Genomic DNA, 24,015 nt, shown 5'->3' with positions numbered 1-24,015 from the left:
AATGCTAGGTGATCACAAGCTCCGCTGTTGACACCAACCTAGCACCACTAGTGAAAGCTGCGCATGTTTTATTGGGATAGCGATTATATGGACACTGCAGGCGCATTTCTGGCATCGCCGTCGCCGTGAGGTTCCGTATGAGTTAAAGCGGGAGGGTGAGCCGGCGAACGCGGTTCAATCTCGCGTGCGCGAGCGAGGAACGCGGTCCGAATGCGTGCTCTATCCTGCCGCGCGCGTGGCGTCGGTAGGAGGGGGGGGAGTGATCAGGCGAGGGAGGAGGAACGTTCTCCTCCGGCGGCTGCTTGGGTGCCTCGATGTGCTCCACGCCCGGCGCTCCGTACAGAGTGGAGACAACCGTGGCGTCTACTACGGCGTTGGCCACGCGAATAGCGGACGCCGTAGTTGACGCCTTTGGCGGACGCCGTAGGGACGCGTTGCCGGGGCTCGTGTGTCTTGAAAGCGATCTGCGACGTGGCTAAAGTGCGTGCCCGCACGGGCCTCATCTTGAAAGCGACCTGCGATGTTTGCAGAGCGCGCGTAGTGCCGGTAGCTCTGTATGCGCTGTGCTTTCGACTTTTCGTTCGCGTTGAAGCGAGATATGCGTGAAGGTCAATTCGCAAGCTGCTGCCGCGATTACTCATTCCAGAATTTTTATGGTGAGTTTCCGCACTTATCGAGCGAGATGCGTTCATTTTTGTCTGTGCGCGTTTGACACCATGCTGGTTAATTTAGTTAAAATACGTTGGCGGGCTAGTTGGTTTGTATATATAATAGAATGTGTAAGGGCCACTGAACAAGTACGTAGAAAGAACCAGACACACAAGAACAGCGCTGTCTCTGTGTGTCTGTTTATTTCTACGTCGTCGTTGAGTCACGCTTACATATTCTATCATTGTTAATTTAGTTAGTAAGCGAATGTTTACAAATTTATAAGGACAATAATGCTGCTGTCCTTACTTCGTACAGCTATCTACTCATTTGCTATCGCAATCGGTGCTTCGCCTTTTGGGCGGTACTGCGATTCTTTTTTTTTTTCTGTGCCTAGCGAATTTCAGAAGGGGCTGTAAATGATACTCATCGACGTGTACTTTTCCTCTTTGTCTACGGATCATCTGTGTCTATTTTATCGCCCTCTCTTTCTCAACGGTTAACGTTTCGTACTTCAAGGACAAGAAAAGGTAGCGTCTCAGATTCAAGTAAATGTACAGTGTCTCTATAGTGCCCATATTGTATTGCCATCTGTAGACGTATGTGGAAACACGCTTTCCCTGAACAGCGCCAAACAAGAAAATTCCCGGCGCCCGCCGTTGTCGTCTACAAATCCTTCCGCCGAGAAGCCCTCCACAAGTCAGCTTACGTTATATCAGGCTTTCTATATTTCTCCGTTCCCTCCCGTTTTGATTCTTTCTCGTCGCTTTTCTTTTCTTTCCCCGCTGTCTGCCTACAACTCTTGCCGAAGTGCGTTCAGCGCCCCTCAGAATGAGCGAGCGTCTCGTTTCGAGGCAGACGCGTTCGCGACTGATTCTTCTGCATTTAGTAGCGCCGGTAACGGCACATGATATACGACCATCGCTTCCGGATCGCCCGATCGACGTCGGCTCTCCAGCGCGCGCTGGACGGCGAAGAGGCGAACAAAGATTTCTCGAATGGCTGCTCGCGTCGTTATCGCGAGTATATAGATTTGGTCCGCCCAAGAAACTTAGGGCCGCCTGGAACTGTTCCGCTTCTTTTGGCCGCGCCACCGCCGCTGCCAGTCATGCTCTCTGCGAAGACGCACTTGACGCAAGTCAGGCCTCGCCGTCACTGCGGCAAGATACGAGCGTCGCGGCGGCTAAAAATAAACGTTATCGGTGCGTGAAATCCGCTGCGTGCTTTTGTTTTGCCGCTTTCATATTGGCTGCTCGTCTCTCCTCTATATGCACCGCCACACCGTCGTTAGGATAGTTACTTATGGTATCTTCAGCTCGTGTAAACAGTGGCTACAGAATGCACGTCACGATGAAGGCTCGTAAGAGCGCCAAGAGATTAATGGTGCGTGCGTGGTTGCGTGCTGCGCAGGGAATGTTACCGAATGTGAGCTATAGTTGAGATAGACGTGCACATTAAAACTGAACAGAAAGTAGACGAGAATAAGTTCGCTCTCCTGACAGCGTATTCGTGGCCGCGTGGCGTGCATGTCTTCACTTTGAAGCAACGTCCAATCTCATCTGTATATAACCGTCCTTGAACTGTCTAAAATACCACACCACAAAGCGTGTTAAAGAAGACGTGTGAAACACTTAACTATATATGATCGGCGGGACGACCACCGCACAAGTGGCAAAAATGTTTCTACCATGGAGAGAAGACTTGCTGCATCGCGATGGTGTGCGTTTTTATGCATTCACAGTTCCGTCTCGACAGCAGCTGGCTGTCTCCCAGCTCTGTGGCTGCTTCGCGTCTGCTGTGGCGGTTTGAATGGGCGCCGCAGAAATATAATAATAAAAAGTAAATAAATGTTTCCGCTATCGTTATTCTTTTTTTCTGTGACAGGCGAGAGTTCAATAGCGAGACCCATCGCGAATCCGTTTGATATCATTATGAGCGTTTATGCTGAATATTGCGTGGTTTTGTAACTTAAATTAGATGTACCGTGCGTTCTACTTTATGCAGTTCTTCAAAGTGACTATCTGGGGAAGTGTTTGTGAAGACGAGAAGTCGGTTTTGTATAGTCCACACATCAAACTATCGGGAATACGATATGTAACATACATTTGTGATTTTATTTATTTATTTATTTATTTATTTATTTATTTATTTATTTATTTATTTATTTATTTATTTATTTCAGCTGACAGCCCTCTGTATCGCTGCAAACTGCTAAATAGTTCAACTGTTTCAGTTCACCAATCATCACTCTTCATTCGTTTAGCAATTTAGAGTTGTGAAGAAATCGGATACCTAATGTACTTGTAGCCATCATTTAACATAAATAAATAAATAAATAAATAAATAAATAAATAAATATACATTCGTGTACGCATGCAGGTTCTGTGTTCAACGTTTACTCACCTCATTCTCTCTCTCTCTCCCCCCGCATGTTCGGCGCTGCAGCGATGGCGACAACTCGGCGAAGAGGCCGCTCATCGTCCGCAACGTCGAGACCGGCAAGATGCTCGTCGACTCCCTGCACAAAATAGCGAGGAACGTGAGTCTGCTATTCGTGCCCGACTCCTCTGCTTCTCGTGCATTGCCTTCGGCCATGAACATCTTGGAAAAAAAAGAAAATGAAATACCGCAAAATTACGCATATACTACGACGTTTTCGTGTCGCTTATAGGCGCGTCAAATTTGCTTGTCTCATCATAATCAGGTATCAGAGCTCGGGGAAGCAAACTTGTTGCTTTCATTTTTTTTTCCTGTAGTATGATGAAATTTTTTTTTTTGCTATGAGTGCTCGACTTACTTTTTATTCTTTATATTGAAGAAAATAAAGCCACTTGTGTTTGTTATATTCGAAAGCGTATACTATACGCAGTATTTTAGGTAATTTATAAAGCGAGAGAATGTTTACTCCGGCAGAACGGTTGCAAACTTTAATAGGTTTACAATATTTTAAAAAATCAGCTAAGGAAGACCCAGAATATTACTTGCGCTAGAGACTTTCAGAAAAATGAACCACGATATGAAAACCGCAAAATTAGGAATAAATAGCAGATTATTTTCAGCTGCCAACCACGTAAAGAAAACATATGTAAGGAAGGTAGAGAAAGTATGGGAGAAATTATCTTTTATGTTTAACTGGAACACTGAAATGACACTGCGCGTAATGTGGAAGATGTCGATTCGGCTCCCACCTGGAGCAAATTGCATTTTTTTTTTCTATTTACCTTAGATTTTTTCTTATTATTTCTCCATTTGGAATCAAACATACGAAGTCGTAGCAGAAAGTTCTTGCCCCTATTTTTTATTAGCCAAAGTAAGGTACATACAGGTAACTACAAATATGGGCGTACTATTCTACGTGCCTTACTATATTTTTAAACACAGTCCCCACACCGGTTCAGACATTTGTACCATCGCAGCACTAAATTTGAGATGCCCCTGTGCCATGCTGTCCTCAGTCAGCGATGGACGCGGCCTCTCCGAATGCTCATTGTCATGCAAGTATTCACGGCCTTTTGCGAACTCACAGCACCACCACCTCACACTTCTCAAAGCGAGACACCTTTGCCCATACGTGGACTGCATTTCCCTATGGATTTCGATGGGCGTTCGTCCCTTGCTCCATAGAAAACGAGTCACACTTGGTTACTCGTACATCGTGGACGTGTGAAGCACAACCGCCGTCTTCAACAACCGTTAGCAGCGCCGTGCCACAGAGCTACCTCCAGATAAGGCCGGGCCGGTCCAAGGAAGGTCTACCGCTGGGAATGGATATGTTAATTTTGCATTTAACGCCGTAATTAGGCTAAAAAAAATAGGGGCATAGACTTTCTGATTCGTGTCCCGCTTTGAAGCGTCGAACTCATGACTGAGTGGTAGCGTCTCCGTCTCAGCCATGAGTTCGATGCTTCAAAGCGGGACAAAAGCGCCTCTAGTGAATGCGGTGTTGCCTTAGAAACGTGCCGTAGACAGTTATACTGCGGTGCATATCGGTAATTATGAGCATGTAAATTACAGAAGTCGCAGTTAAACGCGTAGCGAAGTACGTTTCCGCAAGATTTCTACTGTGCTTGGAGCGCACGCAGAGCCATATTGCGGCAAACGCTGAAGACCCCCTCCTCGCAATGTACGGCGATGCCCCGACTGGCGGCGCGCCACTCTCCCGCTTCTCCCCTTCGTCTCGTTCGAGCGGGGACCGTGCGGGGACCGTGCGGGGACCGGTGCGAGGATGCCCCAATACCCTTGCGTTTAATAAGTTTTCTCGCTCTCTCCCCTTCGAACTTCCAGCGTGCGTCACTCGAATTCTAGTGTTTAGGTGACGCGGCTCCTCTTTCCGCTCACAGCGCGACTCCTAGGTGCAGCGTCCGATGCGGGACGCCTCTGACGTGATCGCTGCACCGTAGCGCGTCTGGTGGGAAAGCGTCCCTTGCGATGTGTGCCGTGCTGCTGGCGAGGAGTCATGCGTCTGCGTGGTGCTCCCAAGCGGGATAGAGGACGATCCCATCGAGGCATAGAGTTTCATATTAGTATACCTAGAGGTAAATCTGGCGCTGGGATCGTTCAACCATCATAGGAATGATGGGAAGTACAAGCTTCGGATTGGCATTCTGTTGACTGGCGAACAAGTCTACGAGTATTTTTTGGCAGTTCTGGTTTCGCTCCCAGCGCAATTGCTATAACCTGCAGTGGGACAGTGCAACGCAAAGCTCTCTGCCTTTGTTATGTTGCTCGAAGTGGCGATAGCGCGCTGGGCCAGCGACTGGGACGATGTTTGTGTGGCGGTGTGGTGTCGAAGCCCTAACGAGAGAGCGACGGCATCGTAAAAGTTGAAAGAACATGTTTTGAGCGTTTGGACCTTGGGTTGTTAAGTCTGTTAGGTTGGCGCTGTAGAGTTACGTGCTTTATGAAACTTCAGAATAGGAAAAAGAAGGCACTACTGACACAAGACAGTTGTACTTCTAGTGGCTTGACAATCAAATTTTATTGAGGGCTTCATTATGCATTGCTCGTTTATGTGCTCATTGAAATGCGTGTTTTAGGACTTTGAGAACACAAACTTACTTGTGGTAGGAAAGGTTGTTGCTTCCTGGCTGTAGTCTAGTGTCGCAAAATTGGTACGTGCAAAGCCACGTCTTAACGCTTCGGAAGCGGTACGTCAATATAAGATATGATGAAGCATAGTCGTAGGAGGCCGCTAGCGTCCTAGCTAGCACTGCAGCAGATGTGCTTAAAAGCACTTGAAGAGGTTCAGCGATCATGACAGCCGACGCAGCCTTTCGAAAGAGCGAGAGAGTTCGCAAGTACTTTTAGTCTGCGAGAAAAGTCTCGCGTTTGCAGCGAGCAGGCGTCGTAGCAGATGACACTTGTAGCATTCCGCTCAAGGGCGCAACACTTTCTCACAATACAAACTTTTTATTTCCATAAATATTTGATGAGTATATTTATATAAGTACATGCACAGTTGTTATTGCTGTTGCAAAAATAAATAAATAATTGTTCTCTGGCGTCAAATCGGGAACAGAAGCGCACAAGAATGCATGCCCTGGTGTGCCCTGGTGATAAACCGTAGTAAACCATGCTTCCATCTCAAAGTCATACAAAGTTTATGTAGCGTGTTGTACATTGTATAACATACTGCATAAATAAAATTAGATTTTACGCTATAATATTTGAGTATAGCTTCGTTTACTGCACCGCAACCAAACGCCGCTAGTCTAAAGATCGAAGTCAATCAGAAGCCTGTACTTCCCATCATTCCCATGCAGGTTGAGGCAACGCTCATGAGAGCCCCCGTAGACACTAGCGCCACATTTCCCTCTAGGGTATTTATTTAGAAACTTTATGCATCGAGGCGTCAGCCCCATGATCGCGTCCGCCTTCATGGCGCGTCACGGCCCGGCTCTCCGTGCCGATCACGACGTTTGGCTTGCGTAGATCGTTTCTGTCTCCGAGACACCGAGTTCTTCGGTTCGTTCCGCTTGCTCAGGCGCACGTTTCGTCTTTGTGTGACTCAACAGCATGCCGAGCGAATGAGTGGGTGGTGCGAAGGGGGTGCGATAACGCTATCGCGTTCCACTCTTGAAGGCGAAGTTTAAGCGTCCTCCAATTTTTTCTGCGACACGAACTCCTTAACGCTGCCGCGCTAATATGGTTGCAGCGCTTCAGACCCCACAAGCGAGGGACACGTCAGTTTATTGTCATCAAAACTGACAACACATATTCAGTTCAAACACACACAAACAAACAACTAAAGAAACAAACAAACAACGAGGCCGTAGCTTGCGAACACTTCGAGGTGCCTACTTCTACCCCGAAATCGTGCCTAATAAATGATAAATAAAAGGGGGCATTAGGTGACTGTCTAGGAGCCTCAAAGTGACATTTTTGTGCCTGAAAATTCGGTGTTTAATTGCAGCTAACAAAAAAAATCAAGTCCCTCAGATCCCGAAGTTATTCTTCTCCCAGGTTGTCTTAAATTCATGTCAGGGACAAAGTCTTACAGTCGGTAGGCGGTAGTCGCCTTTGTATGTAACCTACTGCTGTTTCGCGGCCCAGAGCATTGAGATGCATCCTCTAAGGTACTCGGAGAAGTACAGGCGGCAGCTATCAAATTCGAGCTTGACCGCCGGCCGGAAACGTTAAATAAACACGTCTAACTTTCAAAAACTTCGTCGTCTCTTTCCTGCATATGTTAGAAAATCAACCACGAGCTCAGGTTTACACTGACTGATTTCTTTTTTTTTTAATAGCCTTTAATTTCTAATTACAATTTGGACAAGGTATAGACTAAAACGATGAGACTAGTGGCATGGCTGGCTCAGAAAAAAAAAGAACAGTTGAAACCCGCGCATGGCATGCAGCGCGCTTAATACTCAGTTTATCGTCGGCGTGTCGTGAGTGCGAGCTGGCTGAAGACATTGAATACGTGTTGTTCTCACAGCCGGCGCTTTACCTCGGCAAAGTTTGCTGCAAAGAGGCTAATTGGCGTATGCGCAGCCTAGGGTACAGACGAATGCTTTCCTATGGAGCCAAGAGGCAGACACGGGGCCGCAGTCCGAGCGGGGAAAGTCCTTCTGCTTTAATTACGCTGTAGTTACGACTTGTAGGCCTTGGAATATCTAGGCCTGATTTGTCCGTGTTTTGTGTATTTTATTTTCTTTGCCTTGCCTCTTTTTTCCCCTTTGTCCTCGTCACGAAATTTCAATCACTACCATATAAAGTATAAAATCCTGAACGTAGCAGAGTTCACATCTTCAGCTTTCATTAATCCCTCGGGACGCTTAATATCTGTCCTCCGGCTGTTTGTTCACTGCGCGCGGAACAGTGTTTGACGATAAAGAAAATATGTATGAGAGGGCCGGTCGCATTCGCCATACCCTTAGAGAATGTAAGCCCCCGCTTTAGGGATTGTTCTCTTTGTTTGTTTTTTTAATCTCTTTAATACTCGTATGGTCGTTTCGGCTGGCTATATACATGAAAAATACCCATTTCGATTCGTTAAAACCACGTGTCGTTGTAGCGAGAGCGACCACCCTTTAATACTTCCCGGCATTTATTCAACGACTCCCATTGGAACATACGCGATTATACACCTCCCCCCCTCAGCCCCCCCCCCCGCACGTGGCCGTTAACAAAGGACGTTTGGCTAATGCCGTAATTTCGCGTTCCGTCACGCCGCAAAAATAAGATTTACGAGGAATGAGGCAGGGTGAGGGTATTTGAGTGAGAGGGGACGCAAGGGAAAGGGTGGCATAGGATTTTCTTGCACGCACATACGCACGAGCACAATGGCGCATACACTCACGCACCGACACCTGCACACACACACGCACACATGGATGCATGCACACGCATGTACACCTATGCACACAAGCACACACGTACGACACGCATGAACGCTTATGCAAACGCAATCGAAAATACCCTCAAGCGAGCAGGAGAAAAACGTGCGAGCACACACACGTACAAAGAAATGAGCTCCGCACGTGCAATTTCAGCAAAACCTCAAAGCTCTGCCACATTTCCGCAGGATGTCATGTCTCGTTAGGGGGCGCCGTAGCGTTTTCTGGTTCACTCGGAATGAAAGCGCATTGTATGTGCTATGTGAACGCGGGGTCCACATTACTCTCCGTTGAAAGTGCTCTGTCTTGAGCTTGTGCTGCGGCAAGAAACGAAAAACAGATGTAGAGAAAGTCGAGCAGAGTTCTACAGTATACCGTATACAGTTTCACGGGCGCGCTCTCAAGAATCGACTAAACCACCGCTAACGAAGGCTCCTGCCACGTGTTTTTTTTTATATTTCCTTTTTTCTTGATTTCTGACCAGTTCTTTGCCGGCTGCCCACTTGGGACACGCGAAGAGACACCATTAGTAACCATAATAAGCAAGAATGAGTATTAACATCAGAGAGTGCAAGTAAATCTTGGGAGCAATGAAAAAAAAGGCTTCAGGCATTTCTCCTTAATTCATTTGGGGCAGCGTGGTTTTCTTTTTTCTTGTTAACGGTGTTTTTAAGGGTGCCCCTTTATGCCAGATGCCATCTTATTTCTCCTGATTCTTCTATATTTGCAGCGGAAACAACCACTCTTTTATTTCTCTCAACACTACTCGTACTTACCGTTTCTTGTTAACATACTCTTGTTCAGTTGCCTGGGCACTTTCATTTATATTCGAATCAAGTTGGACCTGCGCAGAGCTTGAAGTAGGCATTACCCACGGCTAGCTACTGCTGTGAGAGTAAAAGGGAGTTGTGTGTGTGTGTGTTTTTTTTTTTCTATTTCTTTCCTGCACAATTTTTTTTAAATTGCCTGTGGGAAATAGAACGATTGTATCCCTTCATATAAATTACTATGTGAAGCGGCCATAACTTTCACGAGAAATCAAAATGCCTAATAGAATAGCTACGATAAGCAGACTAATTATCTTTTTAACCAATTACTTTACTACACAAATTTCAATATACGAATGGTCGTTAGTGTGCTTGCAAAGCGTATCGACTTGGAACGCATTCTGATAATGGCACCGTTTTCAACATGTACGCCTTCAATGCTGCGTTAAAAATGCACTGTTGTTGCACACACTTTTTATTAAGCAAGCGCCGTTTTTCGCTTTGGAACACAAAAGTGGCTACAACGCCAATGCACTTTGTCGGACACACTGAAAATTAATATCTCGAAACTGCTGTAGTACTTACTCAGAATATGTTCCAACCGGATATGCATTGCGAACCCATGGCTCCACAGTTCGTTGATTGAAATATGTGCCGTATTGTAATTGATTAAGAAGTTCATTAATCCAGTTATGTTAATTATTTATCTAAGCATTTTGATTTCTCGTTGAAGTAACGGCCGCCTCATCGAGTACCTTAGATCGAAGGTTGGAATTGTGATAACTGCCACAGGCCATTTTTTAAAAATTGGGTGCCGCTAGGAGAGAGAACAATTTACTTCCAGAAAGGCAAGCAAGTCGGCCTAGGTGCAGCAAAAAAAAAAAAAAGACAAAGAAAAAACACTCTGTATAGGTCATGTGACTGCACTGTTTATCTCCGCGTATTGTTTGGGCCTGCATGACATAAGTATTTGTTTGTACTTCTCGCTCAATCGTGCCGATGCCTTGCTTATACTGGGATTACTTTGAATCCCGTGCAGTCTGTTGGAGAAGACATGGCAAACTTCCACTGCCTCTCATACAGTTCTGAAAGTTTTTTGTAAGTGGTTCACGGATACCATTCTCATTACGCTTGCCCGACTATCCTTGGGAGGCTCCTTCAAAACATAGGTACGTTCGCCGCGCCTCTCAAGAAACGAGAGGGAGATAGCGTAACGAAATTTGTGTCTTTCTGTTTGTACACACGTTTCTACCACATTGCGCGCATATATGCGACCACAAATTTGGATTTAGTTTACATTGGGATGTCTTGAACGATTCCAAAGCGAGATGAAGAGAGACCCCCCATATGCGGCTGACCTGAATATCACGTTGTAGACAATTGTACGCTCAGATTATCTGCGTTTGATTAGGTTCCATTCAGCGCTTCTGGAATTGCGCGGGGTGAAATGGTAAATTATATCGCACAAGTAACAGACAGGAAAAAACGTGGCGGTTGCTCTGCAGCGTCGACAGTACAACGGCAGGAGTGACGACACACTGTAGCAGCTGCTTTTTGCACATGGCGCGTGCTAACTATAACCAGCGGTCACGGCGTAGGAAAGCATAATAAGAAAGAACGGGCCGCATGTTCAAATCTCTATTTTGAAAGTATAAACTGTCGGAAACGGGATGGATAGGTTGAGAGGGTAAAAGAGTAATCCATTACTATCTTCTTCGCCTGGGTCGTTTTCTTCCTTTTTCATTTCCTTTCTTATTTATTATTATCATTATTATTATTTTATTTTTGTGGCTCTACAACCATTCTCAAATATATACCGGGTGTTAACGCACGCAATAACGCTTTCTTTCAAAAAAGAAACAGAAAGAAAGAAAGAAAAAAAAGAAACCTGCTCGCTATCACGTTACACGGCAATCTGTCCGGCCGATTTCTTTGCAATGTTCAGCGCCCGCGCCGTCATGAATATTTTAGGTCTTGAAATCGGATCAGGGTTAACGGAGTGTATGTGCGCTTGTTTTTCTTTTTTTGCCTACAAGCAAGCGCATATTTTGCGCCACCTAATGAAACTTTCGGCGTCAAGAGACGTCAATCTAGAGCGCTTGACTTTCTGACCTGGAACCCGAGAACAATAACCGTTATATATTTATTTTTTTTTTATGACGGCGTCTTCTTTCATTGTTCTTCGTGTTTCGTTTTCTCCACGCTGCCATTTCCTGCTCAGTGTTGGCAGAAGTCTACGAGAGTTTGCGTCGTCGTGGTAGATTGATCGCTGCGATTTGTAGTTCCTACTTTCTTTTTTTAATGCGCTAAGCACGCATGGCTCGTATTGCGAGCAAGCATTTCTCAGTAATGCCCGTCCGCGCCGCGTGATCACGCATATCGCGCACGGCTTACGCTAACTGCTGTGCATGTCGCATAGTCCCGGTGACTAACGTCTCAGTGTTTGAATATTTTTTTTCATATCTGTATAGTCTTTTAAGTGAGCTCGTGCCGATTTAAACGAAAGAGAAACGCAATAAAGAGTTTAGCAATCTCAAGGGCCCACGAAGCTGCCGATTATGTTAGCTTTTTTTTTTTTTTGCTCACTTTGGTCGAGAAAAAAATGTAAACTTGCGGCTCGAGAAACGACAGCGTCGATTAACAGCGTAGAACAAATATTCTGGGTTTGGCGAAACGGGAGTCATGGTCAATAATTTTAATACTGCGGGTCACTTCGGTTAAATTGTAGCCTTGGTGTTCCTTCTCTCTTTTATTTTTTTTTTCGTTTTGTAGCTGCTGTGGAGATCATTTCGCACCGCATCACCTGAAATGCGCGCACTTTCCAGCTTTACTGCGCTCAAGTTTGCAAGTGCTCACATTTGCCTCGAACTAATGAACAAATAGTCCCGTGCATTTTTTGGCCGGTTTTAGTCATGCTTCGCCGAAAGTATTGCTATTTGGTAGCTTCAGTACCTCGCTAGCGAAAGGGAATTAACTGGTAGGCTTCGGAGACAGTGCGCGAACGCTTGCTTGTAACATGCTTCGTTCTGGTTTATTTTGTGCACTAAACCAACATGAAAAATATTTCAAAGTGAAGTGAAAAATATGTTCATTGTGCAAAATTTAGCTCATAGATCGTTTGACGATAAGGAACGTAGAAAAGGGGCGTGTTCTGTCGACACCAAGAGATATTATCTAACCTAAATGCATCTGTCAGTTGTAGCGGAATAAAGGAGCAATATTAACAGAGCATCATAACTTCTGCTGAGGCAAGCGAAACGCACTCGGAAGCGGCAGATAATAAAGCGGTGCAGATATATTTGAAAATTTGCACGCATAGGGACGTACTTGTCAGTGGGCTGGACACATAGCCCACGATGGGCTATGTGTGCCCCCGTTCTTCCTTTCGTCCACGTGTGTTAAGCACGTTTACACGCTTGCACTTAGAGATTGCTGCGGGGAAGGCCTTCGTCCAGCAAGGAAACCATCCCGGACTTTATTGACCGTGGCCGCTATTGGGTGCTATGGTTGTCTCGCCGAATAGCTAACACGCAGTAGAGCGCTCATCTAATGAATAAGCTTATGTATATAAAACCATTTGTACTATCATCGCAGATGTACCAGTTGCGGGCTCCGTTCTCCACGGAATTTCCCGCAGTGAATCAACAAACGGTACCCAGATATCCCCGCTGTAATAAACATACTCCTTCAAGCACGTGATTAATGTAATAAAGCGAAGCATTCTATGCCATGTATCTCGCGGTTTGGCGCAACTGCTCGGTAAGTTTCTCGTCCGAGTAAAGTGGGCCGATCACGGAGGCAATGTAATCCACGATGGCAAAGGTCGCATGGTGTACGGTCTCCGCGTGCTGTCATCTTGGAGGGCAGGTGCGTACTCGCTATATGCTGCAGAACGCGGCGCTGAAGATTAGCAGTTTTACAGCATTTAATTACTCGCTTAACGAAGGCTTCCCTTCAAATAGATTCCAAAGCTGGACATGCATCATTTCTTTCCACCGCAAGTTTTGTTCATGGTATTAACCGATTCGGGTCAACGACCGATAAGTCGCTGAAGCTACTTATTTGGATACTTCGCCGGTCCAATGACATCTGTAAATATTACCGCCCTTCTCTGCCCTTCCCAGTGTCCGGGGTGCCTGCAATTGCAAACGCTACTTTTACACCTATCGCGTCTCGTCTCGTCTCAGAGAGAGAGAGAGAGAGAGAGAGAGAGAGAGAGATTTTCTTCTTCTCTCATTTCTTTTGTGAAAACATCGCAACAGCACTATGGAGGATAGATCGTACACGATGTTTTCGGTCAACTTCCGTTCAGATCTTGCGCCTGTCCCATTTAACTGATGGCGAGTCGCATCTCCATTTATCCACCGCCTTCGCCCAGTTACTGGGTCCTAAACACGCCCGCACGTATACTTCGCACGAAACGGCAGGGACCATACGGCATTCTGTATACACGAACAGGCCGAGTCCTCTCTCTCTCTCTCTCTTGCGCTCTTACACGTAACAAGCAAAACAAAGTCGAACAGGACAAAAGCGAAGGAGAACCACCACGTGAGCAGATGCTGATGCCCTAGAGCAGGCCGGCAGCTCGCCTCGATCTCTAGTACGCGCGTCATTTATCAAAAGCCGCGGTGGACAACGCCCGCTCACTCAGTGTGGGCGGCCCCATTTGGCCTCCGGGACGGCGACGCTGGCCACCGCGCTGTCCTCTGTCATAGTCCACGTCGCATGCGTGACGCGTGTCAGCTTGAACTCTCTTCTTCGCGACTGTAGCCCGGGAAAAAAAAAAGAAAGGTTAAGGAAAAATGGGGACAAAAGGAAAGACTAATATAGAACAAAGGCAGGAGGAGGGGAGGTGGAGGGAGATAGGTGGAGCCTCCTGCAACACACGACTCCCGCCAGAGGATGTCGCCGACAACTGGGAGCACACAGGGAAAAACGGACTGCCTTTCTTTTCTTTTTTCCCCCGTCTTTTCCGTTTCGAAGCGATGTAGGCAGAGAAAGATGGACAGCGACTAGGAAACGGCGTGAGGGAGGACATTCGCCGAGTGCCTCGCTCAGATGTGCCCGTTTTATTTCCTTCGTCCCACCTACATAGGCTTACTTTTTTGCGCGTGTTTCCGGTTCTCGCAGCCGCTTCCGTGTACGAGCACCATCTGCCAGGGTTCGCTGATGTGCGGCCCGGTGCGACGTAACGGCAAGGATCCTCGGTCCAAAGAAGAGGTGCTGCAGCACGCCAGGGAGTTCCTGGACCAGTTCTACACGAGCATCAAGAGGTATATTGCTATTGTTCTGGGCTGGTAGGCCCTGGACCAGAAAGGCAAGGATCGGGTGGGATGGGAAAAGTGGGCGGATTGGGTGATGGTATCAAGAGTTGCTTGCACTTTCCGGTGTTATCTAGTTAACTACACCAGGGTCTTGTCGATTAGGCTGCAGGTTACTTGACTAGTCAGCCTTGAGCCCGAGATGCCGTACTTATTTGTTTTTGTACAGTTCGCTACGAAATATCGATATGGGAAGCGGGTGAGTTGTACTTTTTACATCGCACTTTGCCCCCGAAGGGAGTCCTGTTCCGTCGAATTAATCACATGGAGCAGTTAGTAGGAGTCCCTTAACTGACTTCGTAGCGTATATATATATATATATATATATATATATATATATATATATATATATATATACTGATAGTGGAGGTTCTCCGTTATTGAAGTAGTTGTTCCTGCCCTGTCCTTCATTTTCGTTCGCTTGTTCAATGGCTTTGTCTCACCTCTAAATGTCCGGACGGGGTGTTTACTAAGATCGTCATCTTCGTTTCTGTTACTGGATAAGAATGGCAATGCTTAGGACGAAATATCTAACGTTTCACTTTCTCGCAGTAGTAGCGTCAGAATGCGTTATTTACATCAGTATTACGGCTTCGTCACACATGACAACATTGCACTTTGCTTTCGCAAGTAACAAATAACAGTATTGCATTTGGACTTTTTTACAGTTTGGCCAACAAGGATTTCATTTAAAGCCTAAGAACTGCTATGGCTTCCGATATTATGTATTTTCTTTTTCGTTTACTTACCTATTGTAGTCGCACAACAGCACAGAGCACGCTTAAGCGAGCTTCCTTTTATTCGCTACACTGATTGGCCCTTGCCAACTGTTAAGAATAGCGCGTGCTGCTTCAAATGCCCAATTGCATTTGCGGCCACTACAACTACCTCAGCGGGTAGCTAGAGGGGCTGCCCAGGAATGATTGGTGTGCCATGCACTTCTTTTTATTTTTTTCTCAGCTCTCAGCTTTCTTTTATATGAACACTATTTTATGGCTTCGCTCTACAAAACAGATAACTGCCGCGCTTGCTATTGTTCTTGAAAGCTGCAAGTCCTAAGTAAACTTTGCGAATAGCTCTTATACTGTGTTTGTTCACGTCCGCGAGTGTACGTGACCTTCGTGTTTCTTGTTCTCATCGCGTGTGTTAGATGTCTCACCCAATGCCTAAAGTAGCATTCCAGGTCGTCAGCGTATGAAGACATCTCCGGCATTCCATTAAAATCGGCATCGCTCTCTCTTTCTCTGCCACTCTACTTTTCAAGAGTGTGTTATCCTCTCGCGCATTTCCGCCGAAGATAAGCCATTTTAGTGACACGTTCTGGCGTTCGCCTTCTCGAACTACGTGCAGGTTTCACTCCAAGGCCCACGAGAAGCGCTGGGCGGAGGTGGAGCGCCAGGTGCAGGCGCGTGGTACCTATGACCTCACCGAGACCGAGCTCGTGTTCGGAGCCAAGCTTGCCTGGAGGAACTCGGCCAGATGCATTGGCAGGATACAGTGGTCGAAGCTGCAAGTACGCTGTCGAAGCCTTTGACTTTAGGGTTGTTTTACAGCGAAGCTGTTAAGGGCAGCTCTGCAAAGGTTCTTTTTTTTTTCGCCGTCGGTGAAGAGCGGCGTGCGATGGTGTGGTCGATATGAAATGTCGATCAAAGAGAACAGCCAGCAGCGCCGACTGCGCTGTGAGTCCTGATTTCTTACAGCAAAGCTGTATATGGCTAGAGTTCCGTGTATTTTTGTCCTCCGTGAACGAAAACTATCATTATTCATGGCTCATAACCCCGTAAACATGCAAACACTGTAATTGCTCATAGCCCCGTAAGGCAGGGGCTACAAGCGCTCAGCAATAGGAAGTCAACTGTGCTTAGATTCTTTGGAATCACGCACACAACATACAGAACAGCATGTCGAAAACTGTCATTATCAATGGCTCATACCGGCCCGTAGGGAAAACAAAAAGAGCAACGGCTCATACCCACGTAAGGCAGAGCCTACAAGCACTCAGGAAAGTGCAGCGAACAGTGCATACATTCTTTCTTTTGTTTCGAAAACATATATACACTTGACAGGAAAGGGAAAGCGAGGAGCAGGCTGGCAACCGCCACCGGAAGGAGCTCGAAACCTGCCTACTCTTCAGAAAGGAGGGGACAGAGACATAGAAAATCACTCATACAAAATACAGAATAGCATACGTTTCAATAAAGAACAAGCTTAGAAAGAAAAACCAGCATTCGAACGACATAATTGACGATAAGGCACTCGTGATAACAATGCGAAGCGCGTAGCGGTTCCCGCAAATACTTCCCGGTAAAAATTACGGTTGCGCGAGCTTCCACGGCGACGCCAGCTTTGGACATGATGTGTGATGTCCCTACCCTTTCGCATGTAATATAACCAGCCTATCGCAACTGATTTCAATGTCGTCGCAGCACCGCTATGGGCCGCGGTGTGCTGTCGAAATTACGATTACTCCCATTCCTACCATTAGCATAACATAACACTACTACCACTACTCCAAAGCCATAAAGCATTGCATACCACCCTCATCAGTTGTAGTGGTGGTTTTCAACAGCTTCGCTGGTCAGCCTCCTTCACAGAGTGGAATGGCTCATCTTTTTCTTTTCTTTCTTTTTTTGCTTTGAAACGTATTTATCGTGAAAGGGAACACTGCTATACACCCAACCGAAGCGCGCAGCTGCAAAGGAAAACCATGCGGGTTTCGCAGTTGGAAGAAAAATTCGTCCTGGCCTGGGAGATCGAACCCCACACCGACAACTTTCCGGGAACAGTCGCTCCACCATCTGAGCTAACCCGGAGGCTAGCCGGCCGCAGCGCGAGAGCGAATTAATCGACTACTCGAAACACACTGACCCTGAATAAAAGTCATGCGGAATCCCGCAAAGGGAATCCCGCGAGCCCTCAAGGCACTTCACCTTGCGTGCTTCCGCAAGGCAGATTTTTTTATGAAAGAAATGTTACGTTCCCTGCACCTCATTCGTATAGACAACTTGTATGCGTGGTCTTGTTTTCTTTTCTGTTTTCTTTAGTCCTTCTTTTTCTTTCTTGTTCTTCACGTCTCGTTTTACCGGCTTCCCGTTGGAGGTATGCTCGCACGGATGCGACGGTGAACGCTGTCCGCGTGTTTTCGCAAAGCAGCTTGCGTGGAAGCGGCCGCATGACCGGGACGTCGGTGAAGCGAACAGACCCCTAGAAGCACTTCCAATGAGAGTGTGAGAGCTCGCTTATATACAGCTTCGCTATCTCTGACGTATCAGTTGCTCGGGTTTGCGTGTACATCTGCGAAAGCTTTCGACCACCAGCGGTGCTCTTGGGCTTTTTACACGGTCTAATGAATAACTAAACGTGTAATCCCGTAATAAGTGAACGCAAAACTGAACACACAAACCAGCGGCTCCTCGTCGGCTAGATCACTGCTAGCCGCATGGCATAGATGTCTATGCCACGCACTGCGATGCATTGCACACCTCCGCTTTGCAGGTTCGTGAATTTTAACTCCTGGCAGTTGACAACGGTTGATGACGATGATGATGATGGTTTATTAATTCAATTCAATTCAGTTTATTTCTTTCTTATACAAGGAAGAGGAGCAAGAGCTAAAGGCCAAGTCGCCTGGCAGAAGGCTCTATCGACCTGACAAGGCGAAAGTGTTAAGCAAGTAGTTGATAAAACAAGAGATCCGCGAGGCCCTATTATAGCATTGCGAACAGGAGGAGTGACGGCCCGTTTCACGATACGGGCTCAAAGAAAGCTGCGTGTAATCAATTGTCGACGGTGCGTGTAACAAACACACATACGAGCGCACTGCTACTGTGAGCTTGACAACTGTGCCGGCGAGTGTGCTTGTAAGTGTGCCCACCGCGGTGGCTTGGCGGCCATGGTGTTGCTGTGCTAAGCACGGGGTCGAGGGATTAAATCCCCGCCGCGGCGGCCGTATTTCTGTGGGAGTGAAATGCAAAAACGCCCGTGCATTGCGGGTGCTTTAAATATTCTCTGGCGGTCAAAATTTATAGGAGTTCCGTACTATGACGGGCCCACAATCGAGTCGCGGTTTTGGCACGTAAAACCCAAGGATTCATTCAATTCGTGCTCGAAAGTGATTAACCTGAACCTAGGCACGCCGAGGAAGGCGTCACTTACCCCCACGAGGGAATCCGACTTGGGATAAAAAAAATTATGCCGGTTTAGCTTATTCGTTTTCTATTTTGTTTTTTCTGGCCACCCCAGGTATTCGACGCAAGACACTGCTACACTGCAAGGGACATGTACGAAGCCATCTGTGCTCATCTCAAGTACAGCACGAACAAAGGAAACATCAGGTAGGACGCTGTTCGTTCACATCGTCCTATTGACTCGATTGCATTGATTACACGCTAAGTGTCGCTCACTGCAGCAGCTACACATGCAAGACTCTATGCTGAGTTGAGCCGCACTCAGATATTGATTAAATAATTAAGACTAACTATCTAATTAGGCGGAATGAAAAATAATAATAATGAGTATCTCCAAGCGACGGCAAACAACATTACCTTGGTTCCGTCCAGCTACATGGCATACGAATAGCTGAGACACCCTGTACAGGCACATCCTCGAGCACAACGTTTGTAAGATGTGCGTACTACCGTCCGTCCATCCATCCTACATACACACATACATACATACATACATACATACATGCATACATGCATACATACATACATACATACATACATACATACATACATACATACATACATACATACATACATACATACATACATACATACATACATACATACATACATACATACATACATACATACATACATACATACATACATACATACATACATACATACATACATACATACATACATACCCGCCGTGGTTGCTCAGTGGCTATGGTGTTGGGCTGCTGAGCACGAGGTCGCGGGATCGAATCCCGGCCACGGCGGCCGCATTTCGATGGGGGCGAAATGCGAAAACACCCGTGTGCTTAGATTTAGGTGCACGTTAAAGAACCCCAGGTAGTCAAAATTTCCGGAGTCCTCCACTACGGCGTGCCTCATAATCAGAAAGTGGTTTTGGCACGTAAAACCCCAAATATTATTATTATTACATACATACACCGAGAATGACGTCCTCTGAGCGCTGCCCCATTCACAACGCCTGTTACTTAAGTTTGTTGTGTGACATCCTCAGGTCTGCCATCACCATCTTCCCGCCACGTACGGACGGCCACCATGACTACAAGGTGTGGAATGCGCAGCTGATCCAGTTCGCCGGACACAAGCAGCCCGACGGTAGCGTCATCGGCGATCCAGCCTCCGTAGAGCTCACAGAGGTCGGTACCGCTTGCATATTGAAATTCATATCAAATGCTCTTCCGGGTATTTGTATGAAACTATGTGTCCTCACCGTCATACGCTTATTTATTTATTTATTTATTTATTTATTTATTTATTTATTTATTTATTTATTTATTTCCTCTTCTTCACGAGCTGCTTCGTTCGGGCGCACCATCCAGTCTGAGGTTACCACACGTGAGTGGGTTCGTGTCGCCAGTCCGCCGTCTGTCTCGCGGTGCCTAAAATACCACGAAGTGATCGAAACCGACTACTGCAAATTTTCGCGTTGTAAAATTAGCACATGACTATTGCAGTATCTTACGTGTACATTACCTAAGTCGCATCCTTACTGTCTCTTTCTTTCTTTTTCTTCTTCTTTTTAAAGCGAATGTTTCCTTGCGAATCCCCCCAGACTTTTCTGACCGAGGCTATATTGACTGGGTGCTACTGTCATTTCGCCGAATAGCCACGAAATAATGTTGCACTAGAATGAGGCGCACTTGGAAAGTTGCTATGCGGAGCGCCTTATTTTGTAGCAAAATTAGCGGACCAACGTGTCTTATACGTCCTGTCCCATATCTCTCAACAGCACGTCAAAGAGCAGTGTAAAATTTGGAGAACGCTTAAGCTTCGCCTTTAAGAGGGGAACGCGATAGCATTCAAAGATTCCTGACTGCTTTTCACGCTTCCCGGCAGGTGGAGCGTATGTAATCGTAATGTTTGCCGGGAAACGCTGGCCGCGAACGCCATGCACGGAGGCGGGCTTTCTCGTAGAAACTCTGCCTCTTGCGTGGGCCGCGATGCGAACGCGACGGAGGCGAGCGCCAACTGGGGGTATTACAAGGAAACAGGCGGCGCACCGCTCCGTGGCCTTCAAGACACCCGAGCGCCGGCGCGCGCTAATGCCGGACGCCGCGGCTGGTTTGTGAGGCGGAACGGCGGCTGAACGCTGACGCCGTGTTTTTTGCGACACAGGCTCCCAAACGCTGCCGCGTGAAAAAGAGAACAAAGAATGATGTGCAAGGTGCTTGATCAGGGGCACGAATTTCAGCCGTTATAAGTGGCTGAAGTGCAGCTAGAGTAAACAATTACAAATATTTAGGCATCGACATAACGCCTGACCTTAGATGGAATGAGCGTGTATTGAAAGCTGCGAAGAAGCCAACGAAGAAGCTCGGATATATAAGGCGGACTCTGTGACACACCCCGCGGGAAGCAAAGTCAATAGCTCGCAAAACGCTCATTCGTCCTATTGAGGAGTACGGATCAATTGTTAAGGAGGCATATGCACACGAAAACGTTAAGCAACTAAATGTTCTGCAAGAGAAAGCATCCATATTTATACACAACTTATATAGTAGGCATGCATCCGTGAACTTCTTGTTAATTAAAACTGACAGATCCTTTGCGGACACGATGGCATCGAGATAGTCTAAAGTGCATTAGTTTATTGTTTCACGATAAAGAAAAGATACATATAGCCATATAATTGCATCAGCATAAAAAATAGAAACATTTTTTATGCCAGACTGAGGCTTTCAAGAACTCTTTTTCTTTTCCCTAATGAGGCTACAAATTGAAATAGGCTTCGAGTCAGTGCTGTGCAAAGCCCAACATCAGATCTCTTTACAGATGCCCTAAAAGTGTACTTTTAAAGCTGTTTTGTCTCTGTGTTGAATTTTTGATGTGTACACTGTTCATATCGCTCTTGCTTTCGGTTTCGGTTCTCTTTTCTTTTAGTGTTGCTACGTCTGGAACGTCTGCATTTTTTAATACGAAAGTGTTTTATGCCGGGGTACATCACCTACTTCCTGTAACGGATGTGACGTCGGTGCGAATGCTAAAAATATAGTCTCTCTTGACAGCGATGGCGCCGTCGTCCAGGAACAGTGAAGCGAATTACGGCATCATGACGCTAGCGATCGCCGACAGTGAGCGCTTCGGTAGTCTCAGCGCAGTGGAAGCTCCAACGTGGTGTAGCCTGGTGTAAGCGGTGTAGCGCTTCTGCTGAGGTGACGACGCAGCTTCCGCACAAGGTTTGTCTTTCGCGTCCGATCAGCCTGTGACGCCTCGTTGCCTACGGGGCGCAGCTTCAACATGCATCAGCAGTGCTTACACGTCGCCTACTGCTTCGCTTGCGATCGTACCAACTACGAAAACTGCTGCGCTAAGCGGCGCAGAAAGGCAACGACCTCGACGGGCGAATCTAGCTTTGGTCCGGCGAGGGACACGCCGGCGTGAAGCAGAACGTCTTCGCGCGTTCGCGGCGCACGATGTGAACTCTGCCAGTCGCATTCCTGAAGCTGAGCGCGTCGCAACTCATCTGGCTGCCCAAGGCGCTACGGAGCCGCACCAAAATGATCGTACCTTCGCCGAAGCGATTCGGCAGCGGGACGCCGCTCGCCATCAGGACGCCGCGCGCCAAGCAAACCTTCGACACGGTCGCCGGGCCGCAATTCGTGCGCCCATCGCTGCAGCGGAGCGTCAGTTTAGGAAGCAAACGTGCAACAGCTTCTGTGAAGACAGGTTTCACTTTCGTGTTCTACCGATTCCTATGAAAGAGGGATCAACCATATCTTTTTTCCTTCTTCTCTATTTTCTTTTCTATTCCTGATTAGACTCGCGATGTGGTGATTTTTAATGTTCTTTATGCTTTCCAATGAAATATGAAATGTTAATTCTTAAGCCTCCTCCTGCTTATACAGCCTAAAATAGGCTAGCAAACCTTTAAACAAATAGGCTATTAAAGTAAATGGGCACATCGCCCGAACAAACACATATGTAGGTGGTGGTGGTGGTGGTGGTGATGTTGAAGCAGGCGGGGTTAGCCTGGCATACATAGCCGGCAATTGTTCCGCCTGATCCTCCTTCAAGTTGAGATCAGGGATGTGTCACCAGGTGTCGATGAGCCCCGTGTCTCGCAGGAAGGCTATCAGCAGGCGTTGCGCTCTCTTCCTGAATGCCGCGGGCCCTCCGGGGAAAACAACGTCTTCAAAGGTCCTGTGCGTGAGACCGCTTTTTTGCAGGTTGTCTACCAACGCTTTTCTTTCTGTGTCAAACTGTGGGCATAGCCAAATGAAATGTTCGATGTGACCAATGTCACCACAGAAAACACAGAGTGGGGAAGCGCGAAGCCCAGTCTTGAATAACCAAGCTGGGGTGTATGCGGAGTCGGTCCTGAGGCGGTATAAAAGCGTCGCTTGTTCGCGTGTAAATCCATGAGTCACACAGGAGTCGTGTGGATTCTTGTGCATCTGTCTAAAGTGAAGGCGGATTGCATCCTTAGGGTTTTGAAAAGCTTTTGGAGCTTTCACTTTTGGGACACATGTCAGCGCTAGGCGTGCAAGGGCGTCAGCTTCCTCGTTTCCATCAATTCCTACGTGTGATGGAATCCACTGAAACCTTATGTTAAATCCTTTGCTCGTGAGGTCGTTAATCAGTGCCAGAGACTGCCTTGTAAATTTCTCTAGAGGTAAACCCCGATGTAATCTTTGTAATGCTGACTTGGATTCCGTCAGCACCACGACATCTCGTGCAGAAAAGGCACGTAGTTTCCGCAAAGCCGCGGTGATTGCGGCGCTTTCTACTGTTGTAGAGGAAACTACGCGATCCAGTCGGCCAGACCATGACACATCAAGGGATGGTATGCAGAATGCCGCTGCACAGCTATCTGTTAGTGCACACACCGAACCGTCTGTGTACACTTGTAGATGGCTTTGAAACAAAGTGCTCAAGTGGTCCAACACAATAAACTTGGCTTCGGCAGTTGAAATGGTGCGTTTCGTCGGTAGGTGGGGTACATTGAGGCTGCAGGTAACGTCCGGAAAAGACCATGGCCGGCCAAGGCGACTTCGTTTAGGCCATTCCAATCCTAAAAATCGGAAGGTGTTCAGCGCCGCATGGAAATGTGAGCGAGTTCTTGATCTGAGCCGCCGGAGAAGCGCCGTGCCTGCGCGTGACTCGCCCAGCCTTAATAGCTGCGTCAGCAAGGCCTGAGATGCCAAGAGGCGGAGTGGAAGAGACTCTGCCTCATTAGTGACTTTCTTGTTTGAAGCCGCCGTTGGAACTCCCATCGCCAAGAAGCGCTCGAATTGACTCG

At 47.0% G+C, this 24,015-nt stretch overlaps 1 protein-coding gene across 5 annotated transcripts in view; it reads left to right on the top strand.

Annotated features, from left to right (window-relative positions):
• The window catches only part of Nos (Nitric oxide synthase), a 444,263-nt gene that overhangs the window by 332,747 nt on the left and 87,501 nt on the right, over positions 1 to 24,015 (top strand). For all 5 annotated transcript variants that reach the window (XM_075685663.1, XM_075685666.1, XM_075685667.1 and 2 more), the window contains 5 exons: positions 3,094 to 3,187; positions 14,384 to 14,526; positions 15,925 to 16,087; positions 18,817 to 18,908; positions 19,771 to 19,912. In XM_075685663.1, the coding sequence (XP_075541778.1) occupies positions 3,094 to 3,187; positions 14,384 to 14,526; positions 15,925 to 16,087; positions 18,817 to 18,908; positions 19,771 to 19,912 (634 nt within the window). The remainder of the gene's footprint in view (positions 1 to 3,093; positions 3,188 to 14,383; positions 14,527 to 15,924; positions 16,088 to 18,816; positions 18,909 to 19,770; positions 19,913 to 24,015) is intronic.

The sequence above is a fragment of the Dermacentor variabilis genome, chromosome 3 (assembly GCF_050947875.1).
Source record: "Dermacentor variabilis isolate Ectoservices chromosome 3, ASM5094787v1, whole genome shotgun sequence".
NCBI lineage: Eukaryota > Metazoa > Arthropoda > Arachnida > Ixodida > Ixodidae > Dermacentor > Dermacentor variabilis.
The sequence above is the reverse complement of the archived record's forward strand: the minus strand, read 5'-3'. Positions and strand labels throughout refer to the sequence as shown.